At 53.5% G+C, this 10,579-nt stretch overlaps 1 protein-coding gene across 7 annotated transcripts; it reads left to right on the top strand.

The window, feature by feature from the left end:
- Positions 1 to 1,544: 1,544 nt before the first annotated feature.
- CLK2 (CDC like kinase 2) lies at positions 1,545 to 10,264 on the top strand. 7 transcript variants are annotated; one of them, XM_070397513.1, is made up of 14 exons: positions 1,545 to 1,809; positions 2,598 to 2,660; positions 3,383 to 3,552; positions 4,243 to 4,471; positions 5,153 to 5,240; positions 5,590 to 5,656; positions 5,825 to 5,941; positions 6,745 to 6,911; positions 7,665 to 7,759; positions 8,391 to 8,520; positions 8,624 to 8,706; positions 8,862 to 8,941; positions 9,119 to 9,209; positions 9,750 to 10,264. In XM_070397513.1, exons 3-14 carry the CDS (start codon positions 3,383 to 3,385, stop codon positions 9,933 to 9,935), a joined length of 1,503 nt encoding a protein of 500 aa, XP_070253614.1. In that variant the 5' UTR covers positions 1,545 to 1,809; positions 2,598 to 2,660; the 3' UTR covers positions 9,936 to 10,264. The 7 variants fall into 7 exon arrangements, with proteins under 7 accessions (XP_070253614.1, XP_070253617.1, XP_070253616.1 ...); XM_070397516.1 differs by lacking the exon at positions 2,598 to 2,660 and having other exon boundaries at positions 4,246 to 4,471; positions 5,156 to 5,240; XM_070397515.1 differs by lacking the exon at positions 2,598 to 2,660 and having other exon boundaries at positions 4,246 to 4,471.
- Positions 10,265 to 10,579: the final 315 nt, after the last annotated feature.

The following is a 10,579-nucleotide window of genomic DNA, read 5'->3' as shown; positions in this document are numbered from 1 at the left end:
GGGCGTGGCTTAGCGAATAGGGGCGGTCCTCCAAGCGTAGGAGGAGAAGGGAAAACGGAAAGCGCCACCCGAGCCGCGGAGGGGGCGTGGCCTAGAGCTGGGCTTTTATTCACCGACTGCCAGGGAGGTGGAGCCGCTGCAAGCGGCGGGAAAACCGGACGTGCGTTGTAGCTGATGGGACAGGAGGGCGAGGAACTGGGGACCGATGGGAGAGGCGGGGAATGGCCACTCTTGCTCATGAAGGTCCTGGATTCCACTTTCTTTCGCTCAGCACTCTCCGGGCATATTCCTTTCTTCCGTTCCCCCCACTGCTCACCCTGGTATTGAACTTTCTGATGTTTTTCCTGCCAACCTTCACCAAATGCGACTCTGCCCATCACTAAGTGGATGCTGAGGACACAACAGCTGGTTCCGATCTCATCTCCTCTGGGAAACCTAGAGACATATTTCCAAACCTCCTTTCCCCTGGTCGGGTCTCGTCTAGAACTTTTCAACAGTGTCCGGGGCACCGCTGTTCTGCTCATAACCCTTCTTGTCACAGGCTGCCATTATCTAGTCACAGGGCTTTTCCTCCCGTTAGACTGTGAAGCCCCGAAGAACCTGGCACCGTGCTGGGCACAGTGGACACTCAGTAGATGCTTGTTGAATGGACGCTGACCCGGGAAGGTGTTCTTGGAGGAGGAAGTGAATTTCCCTTTCTGTCCGCTTAGCCCCTCACTGCCCTTCCTCTTCTATTTTGGGGACCTTTTCCTAAGCCATTTCTGGCTAGCTGATCTGATCTCCCTCTGACAGTCCTCCGCCCCAGCTCCCCTCCGATATTCCGACTTGAAGGTAGTTATCCTCGGGTTCTTTTTCACTTCCCTTTCTGCTTCTCAATTCCTTCTGCAGCGTCTGTAACTGCCCAGTTTGTCTCAACGTCCCCTTCTCTTTTCTTTTTCAATTTTTTTCAATTCAGTAAACGTACGCTCCTCGTGTGATGTGTAAGTGCATAATACTCAGGTCCGAAGTGATTTCGCCTTTTTCGGCAGCCGATTCTCCATCCCCGCATTGCCCAAGCCTTTCCCCGGCAGCCGTGCTCCGCCGGGCTGCATGCACACGTGCAGTTGGTGTTTAGGACCAAAGGCGGGGGTCTCTCTGCTGGGTGAGGTCGCCGAGCTGCTTTGAGGACGGGATGTTTCAGGCTCTAGAGAAGCAGACCTCGCCGCCCAGCCTGAAAAGCTTTGCGGAGCGGCGACGCTCCCCAAATCGCCGCCCTTTCCTTTAAATCTGCAAACCTAGCGAGGTCAGCGAGGTCGCCTAAAAGCGGCAAAAGACGGAGGAGGGACGGGGAAGGCGCGGGGCGGAGCGGAGCCCGCCCGGGGAAGCCCGGCGACCGCACCCCCGGCGCGCCCTCCTCTCGGGCTGGCGGGGCTGGCGGACGCCCGCGAGCCGGGGGAGGACGCGGTGGCGTGCGCGGCCCGGGGGGCGGAGCTCGGGGGTAACTGGGAAGCGACGCCGAACGTGCGTGCGTACGTGCTCGCTCCCGGTGGCAGCGGCGGATCGGAGAGGCCAGAGCCGGAGACCCAGCTGGGACCGGGCCCCGGGCGGGGGCGGTGCGAGCGGCCCCCCAGCGGATCCTCGGGGCGGGGACGGAGCCGGGGCGGGCGGGACTGGAGCAGAGCCCGGGAACCAGGCGGGAGGTCCCAGGGTCTCGGGTTGGGGGGTGGAGCAGCACTTCGTCGCCGCGGGGGTGCCGGGACTCCCGGCCGCAGTGCTGCCGCCATCACGGACTTCCTGTGGGACAAGCGCACGGGCCTCGCCGCCAGAACGGTGAGCGCGCGGGCGGGCGGGCGGGCGGGCCGCGGGGCCGCGCGGGAAGATGGCGACGACGGGGCGGGCGGGGTAGGGGTGCCTGGGGGGCGAGGGGCCGGGGCGAGGCGAGGGGAGGAAGCGGGGCAAGACCTGCAAGAGCGGCCGAGGGGAGGCGTGGAGTGGAGGGGGGAGACAGCTGGCCCGGGTGCATCTGGGAAGACCCGGCGGAAACTTGGGGGCGACCGCAGAGGAGGAGGTGATGGAGCCGGGATGGGAGTGGCTCCCGGGGCGAGAACGGGCGGAATGTCAGAGTTGCACCGGGGCTGGGAGGAGGAGAGACAGCGCCGTGTCACGTGGAGGGCACGGAAGGCCTTTGACTCCAGAAGTTAGTTGTGGATCGTCCGAGTGAGAAAGGGAGATAAAGCCGTGGACGCCGAGGAAGGTCGCAGCTGGGGATGCTCTGTGCGGAGGCCCGTGCGCAACCTCGGCGGCGGCTCAGCGAGGTGGGGGACCGGGGTGGGCTGAGCAGCGCTGGGTCCCCTGGCCGCGCCCTGCGCTCGCATCCTCTGGGCTCTCCGTGAGCCCTGCGAAGCCCGGGATGAATTGAATATCGCCCTTCCGAATCTGAAGTCATTGGGCAGGGAGAGTCTCCGGGGGGAGGGGGGCCCAGGTTTTGGAGTCCGTGGCCTTTTCGCACCGAATCCTTGCCCCACCACGATTTCTGTCCTTGGGCCCGTTTCATGCCGTTATGCCCTCCTGGCCTCACCTGCCCGGTGTGACAGTGCCTTCTGATTCTTCCCCTGAAGAAAGAAAGGATATGTGCACCAGGCCACTCCAGTTCTAATAGCTGGAAGGGAACTGGCTCTTAGGCAAGTAGTGCTGGTATTAATTTAAAAAAAACCACCAGGTATTCTGTACTTCCGAGGCAAAAAGGGGAGGAGAAGCCGGGTGGGAAGCTGACTGCAGCGTGGGGCCTCCTGTATTAGAACCTCTCCAGGGGTGTTTGGCCGGAGGTGCAAGAGTGAAGGCAGTCCAGGGGCTAGAGACCCAGGTCCCTAGAACTTGTGTATATTTCGTATACGTTGCTGCGTGTAGAAACCCGGCGAATGGGATTCCTGCCCTCAGAACACGGATGGTCGACACGCTGAATAACTGTAAAACATTCATCATGATAGTGTATATAACGCTTTAGTCTGCTGAGTTGTGAGGAACTCAGCATGACACAGATCTCTCTTAGATCTCAGCCCAGGAAGCACTCTGGCAGCCTCCCATCAGTTACACCATCTCCCCTGTAACGGGCTGTGGCCCAGACCTGAAGGTCTGCATGGAGCCATGTTTGTGGGAAAGCAGAGAAGAGCAGTGTGCCGGGTGGGGCGTATTTAAGGGATTGAGAGAGTTAGGGAAGGCTTCCTAGAGTTTTCAGCCAGAGTTAGTAAGTGACTGCTGTTACACTCCATTAAGGAGGAATTTTCAGTACAGTGGGTGGGCAAAAGAGATAGACATCGAAGAGGAGAAAGCAGCTAGGCACCTCTGCAGCACCCAGTCCTTGAAGGGGACTTCCCCACTATTTCTGCTTTGCCTTCTCTTCCAGATGCCTCATCCCCGAAGGTACCCATCCTCAGAACGAGGCAGCCGGGGGAGTTACCATGAACACTATCGAAGCCGAAAGCATAAGAGACGAAGAAGCCGATCCTGGTCAAGTAGCAGCGACCGGACACGGAGGCATCGACGGGAAGACAGCTACCATGTTCGTTCCCGGAGGTGAGACCTTGTACTCATTCATTCATTTAACGATTTGTTGGTTACATGCTAAGCACCTGGGTGAAGGTGATGCTCAAGATGGATGACAAAATAAGGCATTTGCACTGTGATATCAAGAGTGTTATCATAGAGGAAGTATGCAGGAAAGGGCTGAGGAAGCATTAGCAGGTTTGGTTGGAGTAGGACAGGGTGTGTAGTTCAAGGAAAATTTCCCAGAGTGTGTGACGTCTAAACTCACCTGAAATATAAGGGTGAAGTGTCCCAGATGAAGGGAAAGCAAATGCAAAAGACTAGGGGCTAGAAGTAGCCGGTGAGCTAATAGACAAGACAGAGTCAGGTTTGCCTGGTTTTAATGACGTAGCGGCATCTTCGGTGGAGGGATGGGTTAGGGATAGTTTGGAGCAAAGCTGGATGGAGGGAAGGCTTACGGCTTTGTTCCTTTAAGTCCCTGGAGGGAAGGAGATGGCCCCAGAGGATGTAGTTCTGCAGGTGTCTTTTCAGATTCTTGGTGACATGCAGGTGGTGATTCCTCCTCTGCACTCAGTTACTTCAATTCTCTGGTCCTCAGTCCTCAGAGACTTGAGGGGTGTCTGAGAGCCTCTTTCCTCACTGCGGGGGGGACCTTGTCACGTGGTGTGGCAAGGAATGTGGCTGAGCAGATGCACCTAATGGGTGTTTGTTGTCCAACAGCAGCTACGATGACCGTTCCTCTGACCGGAGAGCGTATGACCGGCGGTACTGTGGCAGCTACAGACGCAACGACTACAGCAGGGATCGGGGAGAGGCCTACTATGACACGGACTACCGGCATTCCTACGAGTATCATCGGGAGAACAGCAGTTACCGCAGCCAGCGCAGCAGCCGAAGGAAGCACCGACGGCGGAGGCGGCGCAGTCGGACATTCAGCCGCTCGTCTTCGGTGAGTGCCCGCCCAGGCCCTTCCTCTCCCCGTTCAGCCCTCTGGGACCCTGGTAAGTGAGAAGTATCCTTGTTGTCAGCTGATTGTTGGGGCATGCACACTGAGGTGGGCACTGAGCCTGTCTCTCTTGGAAGCTCTTCGACTCTTGGAGGCCCCAGAATCTGCTTTAGAGACGGATGGGCACAGAGCACTTGTGAGCCCAGTGCCCTCTCTGGCGTGCTGGCCTTACTGTGCAGGGAGCAGCTTCCCTGCCCAGCGGCCTGCACTCTCCAATGGGGGCCTTGCTTGTGAACCGCCTTTCTCCCCCAAGCCCTGGGCTCCATGGCCCCCTCCGTCGGTGGGCTTGGGTGGGGGAAAGGGAGATTTGTGCCTGCCTGGAAGGGCATTGTGTAGAGCATGGGGTTGTGGGTGACATGGGCACAACGACACCACTTCTCTGCTCTGCCCGTGCCTCTCCTTGTTCCCGTTTTTGGGTTTGGGACTTGGGGTTATGCGCCGCTCTCTCTTCTCACCCCGATCCGCCTTACTGCATCTGACGTGTTCCCTTCCACTGTCCCCCATCATCGTCTGTCCCCCCTGGCTGGGCGCCTGTGACCGGTGGCCCCTCCACCACCCACCCCGCCTCCCTCCGGCCCCCGCTCCGACACCTGGCTTGCTCCGACCCCCCCCGCCCCCCGCCAGCAGCACAGCAGCCGGAGAGCCAAGAGTGTAGAGGACGACGCTGAGGGCCACCTCATCTACCACGTCGGGGACTGGCTACAAGAGCGATGTACAAGCCAAATCGTAACAATCCTATAGCCTGTAATGGTCCCATAGCCATTCTAACGTCCCAAGCCAACCCAAGTCACAGTCTCTCTTGCCTTTTCTCAGTGGTGTTGTTTATCTGGGTGGTTTGAGTTGCTGTTGAGAATTGACCTCTGCTGTCCACTCCCAGCTCTCATGGCCCCTGGGTTAAAGGTGGTGGGAATCACACAGGGGTTTTCTTCCCCTGTGACCATCTGTATCTGTTCCCCCATCCTTCATTTCACCCCAGATTGCTGTCCCTTTTTCCTTCCAACTCAGCTCAGTCCCTACCTTCTCTCCCTCCCCCTCCCCGACCCTGCTCTCTGTCATTTCAGATGAAATTGTAAGCACGTTGGGAGAGGGGACCTTTGGCAGAGTTGTACAGTGTGTCGACCACCGCAGGTAACTGTCAGCCACCCACCCCCATACCTGCTGGGCGTAAAGAGGTAGTGAGGGTTGTCTGGGGCCTATATACGATGAGCAAAAGGTAGGGCTTCTTTATGCCCCGACAGCCCCATTCAATTTGAGGTTCTCGAGAGCCCAGCAAAAGCCTCTTCTGCCAACCCACAGGGGCGGGGCTCGAGTTGCCTTGAAGATCATAAAGAATGTGGAAAAGTACAAGGAAGCGGCTCGACTTGAAATCAACGTCCTGGAGAAAATCAATGAGAAGGACCCTGACAACAAGAAGTAAGCAAGCAAAGGAGTGTGTGGGGAGTCTGAGAGGCTCCACCCCGTACAGGGCTCCCCAACCTAGGCTAGGCCTGCAGGGAGTCCTAGACCTGCTCATCCATTCATCTTTTGTTCCTCATCTTAGAGCAGTAGAACATTAGAGTAGGAAGGGCGGGTCTGGTCCTCAGTCCTCTCAGAAGATATTCTCTAATTCGTTTCCCTTGTTTTTAGGGCAGTTAAATTGCTCTGCAGTTTGGCTCCAGCCCAGGGTGGCCTCTGTAGGGATCTCCCTTGGAAATGACCCTGAGACTGAGAATTAACATTTCGTCAAAAAAGTTAACTGAGCTTTTAATACTTAGAACTATGCTGATGAGGCCAATGACATTTATATGTAATATTTCTGTCCACACATTTTATAAGCCAAATATATAATAAGGGTGTTAAGTGAACACATAAAACGATAACAGGTATAAACAGGGGCCATTGGTGGCTGATAGTGAATTTCAGGACTGGGAGGTGGGGTCTGGATTTAGAAGTGACAGTTTGACAATTCAAGGTCAGCATAAGAGCCTGGCACTCAACAACTCTTCAGCAACTAGAATTTTTTTTTTAAACTATTTAAAGTTTTTGAAAATGATTTGAATCTTGCCAGGTAGTACCTCTCTTCTTGAGTCCACCAGAAAGACCATTTCCTAACGGAACTGAATTTCGTTGGTAATACAAGTGTGTGGAATCAACAGCTATGCAGTCCCACCTTGTTGGAGAGGTGGTGAGCAGATGGAAGCTCATCAGACATTCCCCTTCCCCGTCTCTCTTCCCAGCCTCTGTGTCCAGATGTTTGACTGGTTTGACTACCATGGCCACATGTGTATCTCCTTTGAGCTTCTGGGCCTTAGCACCTTCGATTTCCTCAAAGACAACAACTACCTGCCCTACCCCATCCACCAAGTGCGCCACATGGCCTTCCAGCTGTGCCAGGCTGTCAAGTGTGAGTGGGGTGGGCCGAGGTGGACTCTGGGACAGCCCCTGCCTCCATTGGACCTCTTCTATCTCAGTTGTGCACTGGTGAAGCCCCCAAACAGTCAACTTGGTTATCTGCACTTCTATTATTCACTGTCATGTTGACATCTCCTCTTCTGACTTAACTCCTTGACTGATGTCCTCGCCATCACTGATTGGCTTACTCCACATCTAACCAAGCAGGAGCTGGAAGACAAAGCCTTTGAAATCAAAGCACTTAAATACCTCTTTTCCTTGGGAAGTGTAAGTCAGGCAGCAAGCACAAAGACGAAAGGTCGACTCAAGCTAGAGGGTTACATGTGTCTAATCTGAGATGCTCTTCATGCCCAGCCAAGCAGGTGGAAGCAGGGAGTAGCACAGCCAAGGAGCCAAGTAGGGAATCCAGACTAGTACATAGTTCCTCTTGAGTGTTCGTAACAATACAGTTTTGCAGAGTTGAATTCACACAGTGTCAGATACACATATGTCAGAATCAGTACAAAAATACAAGCTATAGAAAACTGCCTTTATCCTTCAATTGAGAATTATTTACATATCTTACGTTAATAAGCATAGAGCATCTTAGACCAGGCATTTCATTTGGATGAAAAGCAGAAAGCAACCTAGAAACTCTGCACCTGCCTCCTCACCAGCTTGGAGCTAGGGGACCGAGCCTGGGGTTAGCTGGGGCCAGGTAGCCCAGGCTGCCAGGACCGACCGTGACTGGCCTTTTCCCCTGCAGTCCTCCACGATAACAAGCTGACACATACGGACCTCAAGCCTGAAAATATTTTGTTTGTGAATTCAGACTACGAGCTCACTTACAATCTTGAGAAGGTAAGATGGATAGGGTTTCCCCCTTGGCCAATGAGGGCAGGCAGCTGTGTCAGGTTGCCTTTCTCTTAACCCTTCATGGCCTCCTTTTACTTCTCGCTTCCACATTTTCTCTTGGTCTGGCTCTTGACTGAGTAAAACCAGAGTATCAGAATCGATTGAAAGGGAGAGATTTAAGAAGACTTCAATTGGAAGAGAATTTGGAAAAAGAACCTCAGATAGCTTTCCAATCTAGTGGAAATGCTTTTAAGGTTCTTGCTTTGGACTTTTCTCTTTTTTGTAAAGAAAGCTCAGTTCCCTGACGAACTCTAGAGTTCATGGAGATCTCCAAAGGAAGCTCTCCCTCTCTTTGCAACATGTATATTTTCAGTAAAACACCAGTCACTTGGGTATAGTCTTCCGATGCACAGAGACTTGCATGCTATTCCATAATTATTCCTTAATCCTCTTCCTCCTCAACTCCTAAAGTACTCTGCTAGATATGGGGAGGCTGTAGGGCAAGAGATTGGCGTGTGGTGCGGGGCAGACAGGCAGGTCAAAGGAGCTTTTTTAATGCTCAGAACCACTTCAGAGGATAGTAGTGGCATCTCAGGCTGTAGTGCAGAGGTTCATTCTTTTCCCGCTTGGTTCCTAGAAGCGAGATGAGCGAAGCGTGAAGAGCACAGCTGTGCGGGTGGTAGACTTTGGCAGTGCCACCTTTGACCATGAACACCATAGTACTATTGTCTCCACTCGCCATTACCGAGCACCAGAGGTCATCCTTGGTAAGGGGGAAGGACAAGGATGTCCCAGTGTGTAAGCAGGTGTGGTGGTGAGGGTGGCAGCCCCTAAACCTCATAACACCTTTTCCCTCCAATTCCTACCCAGAGTTGGGCTGGTCACAGCCTTGTGATGTGTGGAGCATAGGCTGCATCATCTTTGAGTACTATGTTGGCTTCACCCTCTTCCAAGTAAGTAATGATATGACCACCTGGCATTCTCATCCCTGATCTCCCTGTCTGCTGAGGACCTGCCTGCTTACTCCTCCATGTTGCTTATTTTCCTGGCAGCTGGTCCTCAGCATCCCCTTCCCAGTCCCATGCTCAGTTCTGGCTTCCTTTCCTAGACCCACGACAACAGAGAGCATCTAGCCATGATGGAAAGGATTTTGGGTCCTATCCCTTCCCGGATGACCCGAAAAACAAGGTGAACTTTGAGTGGGAGGGACTTAACCCTTTCCCTTTTCTCTCTACAAATGGTCAATATCACATTTTCTTTTTTCTTTGACACCTTCCCTCCCCCAGCTACTCAGATGGGGGAATAAGGGGATTATCCCACAGTAAGAGGAACCTCCTGATTCCTCAACCTCCCCTTCCCCTCTAGGAAGCAGAAATATTTTTATCGGGGTCGCCTGGATTGGGATGAGAACACGTCAGCTGGGCGCTACGTTCGAGAAAACTGCAAACCACTGCGGGTGAGCCAGGCTGGGGATCAGTGGTGCCCACCACCCAGAGGTCACTTCTTTCTTAAGGTGTTTTGCCTCTGGAAAGCATTTCACAAGCACAGAGTTAGGAAAGAAGGGGAGGAATACTGAAGACATTTTCGGTTAATTGAAGAGAGAAATAAGAAGGAGTGGTGTTTCGGAGGGAAGGAGGTTAGACAGCCATGTCCTTCTTGAGCCAATTAGAGATCAAAGCAATGTCCTGGATTCCTTGGGTCAGACAAAAGAATAAATTACCTTTGAAGAGCTTAAATTTTAATGTGGAGCTAAAGAAAGAAGATTTACGAAGTTGACAAGAATATACGAGTAAAACTTTCAGAGTATGAAGCAGTACCTAGGGCGAAGGTAGGTTAAGCTGTGATATCAGAATCGGTCACAATGTGGTCGTGCGAAGGTAGTATTCATAATGGTTGTAAGCAGAGCCTTGGTCTTCCAAGACTGAAGCTAGGGCCTTGTGGAAGGCAGGGTTTGTAAGGCAGCGTACCTCACCTTTTTCCTGCCCTCCACCACCAGCGGTATCTGACCTCAGAGGCAGAGGAACACCACCAGCTCTTCGATCTGATTGAAAGCATGCTAGAGTACGAACCTGCTAAGCGTCTGACCTTGGGTGAAGCTCTCCAGCATCCTTTCTTCACCCGCCTCCGGGCCGAACCACTCAGTGCCAAGTTGTGGGACTCCAGTCGGGATATCAGTCGGTGACAATCAGACCCTGGGCCCCCCTGCATCTCTAGCAGCAGTGGGTGTCCAGTCCAGGACACTGGTGCTTTTTTATACAAGAGAACAGAACCGGAGCCCACTCCTTCCTCCTGGCTCCCTGTATACCTGTGAATATGTGAAATAGTGTAAATATGAGAGAGCTTGTACCCTGCCTTGTACATAATGCTATTCCATTCTACACTCTTCCCAACCTCACTTGCCCCCTGACAGTTGAGTTGGATGGGGGCAGGATGAGGTAACCAGGTGGCATCCAGCCCGTATTTTATAAAGAAGTTTGTATGGTCTTTGTGAAATAAAATGAAGTGCTTCATCTGACCTCCATCCCCAGAGTTTGAGGTTTGGCGATGCTGGGGTGGAGGGATGAGAAGATGGGCAACCTTTCTGAGTCTGGGTAAGCAGGGAACCTAGCTTACCCTCTGAAATTAACCAGGCAGGCAACCAGTTTATCTGGTTTGTTTCAGGGGAGGGTAATGGTAACATTTCTTGCACGTTAGAATGGAGAGGGATTATAAGGTGGCGCTTCTTTGATCAGGAATAATGAGGGTTGCAAAGGGGGTCCAACTACTAGAGCCATTAGACTGGACCCCCACCATCCACCCGGAAACCCAGGTGAAAAACTTGCTCAA

The sequence above is a fragment of the Myotis yumanensis genome, unplaced genomic scaffold (genome assembly GCF_028538775.1).
Source record: "Myotis yumanensis isolate MYYU_CA2020_CCGP unplaced genomic scaffold, mMyoYum1.0.hap1 SCAF_17, whole genome shotgun sequence".
Taxonomy (NCBI): Eukaryota; Metazoa; Chordata; class Mammalia; order Chiroptera; family Vespertilionidae; genus Myotis; species Myotis yumanensis.
The sequence above is the reverse complement of the archived record's forward strand: the minus strand, read 5'-3'. Positions and strand labels throughout refer to the sequence as shown.

Coding starts and splice junctions, on each gene's coding strand:
- CLK2 (XM_070397512.1), top strand. CDS start 3,383: ATGCCTCATCCCCGAAGGTACCCATCCTCAGAACGAGGCAGCCGGGGG. Junction 5,241..5,589: donor GGACTGGCTACAAGAGCGAT/GTACAAGCCAAA, acceptor CTGTCATTTCAG/ATGAAATTGTAAGCACGTTG. Junction 8,707..8,861: donor TTGGCTTCACCCTCTTCCAA/GTAAGTAATGAT, acceptor TTCCTTTCCTAG/ACCCACGACAACAGAGAGCA.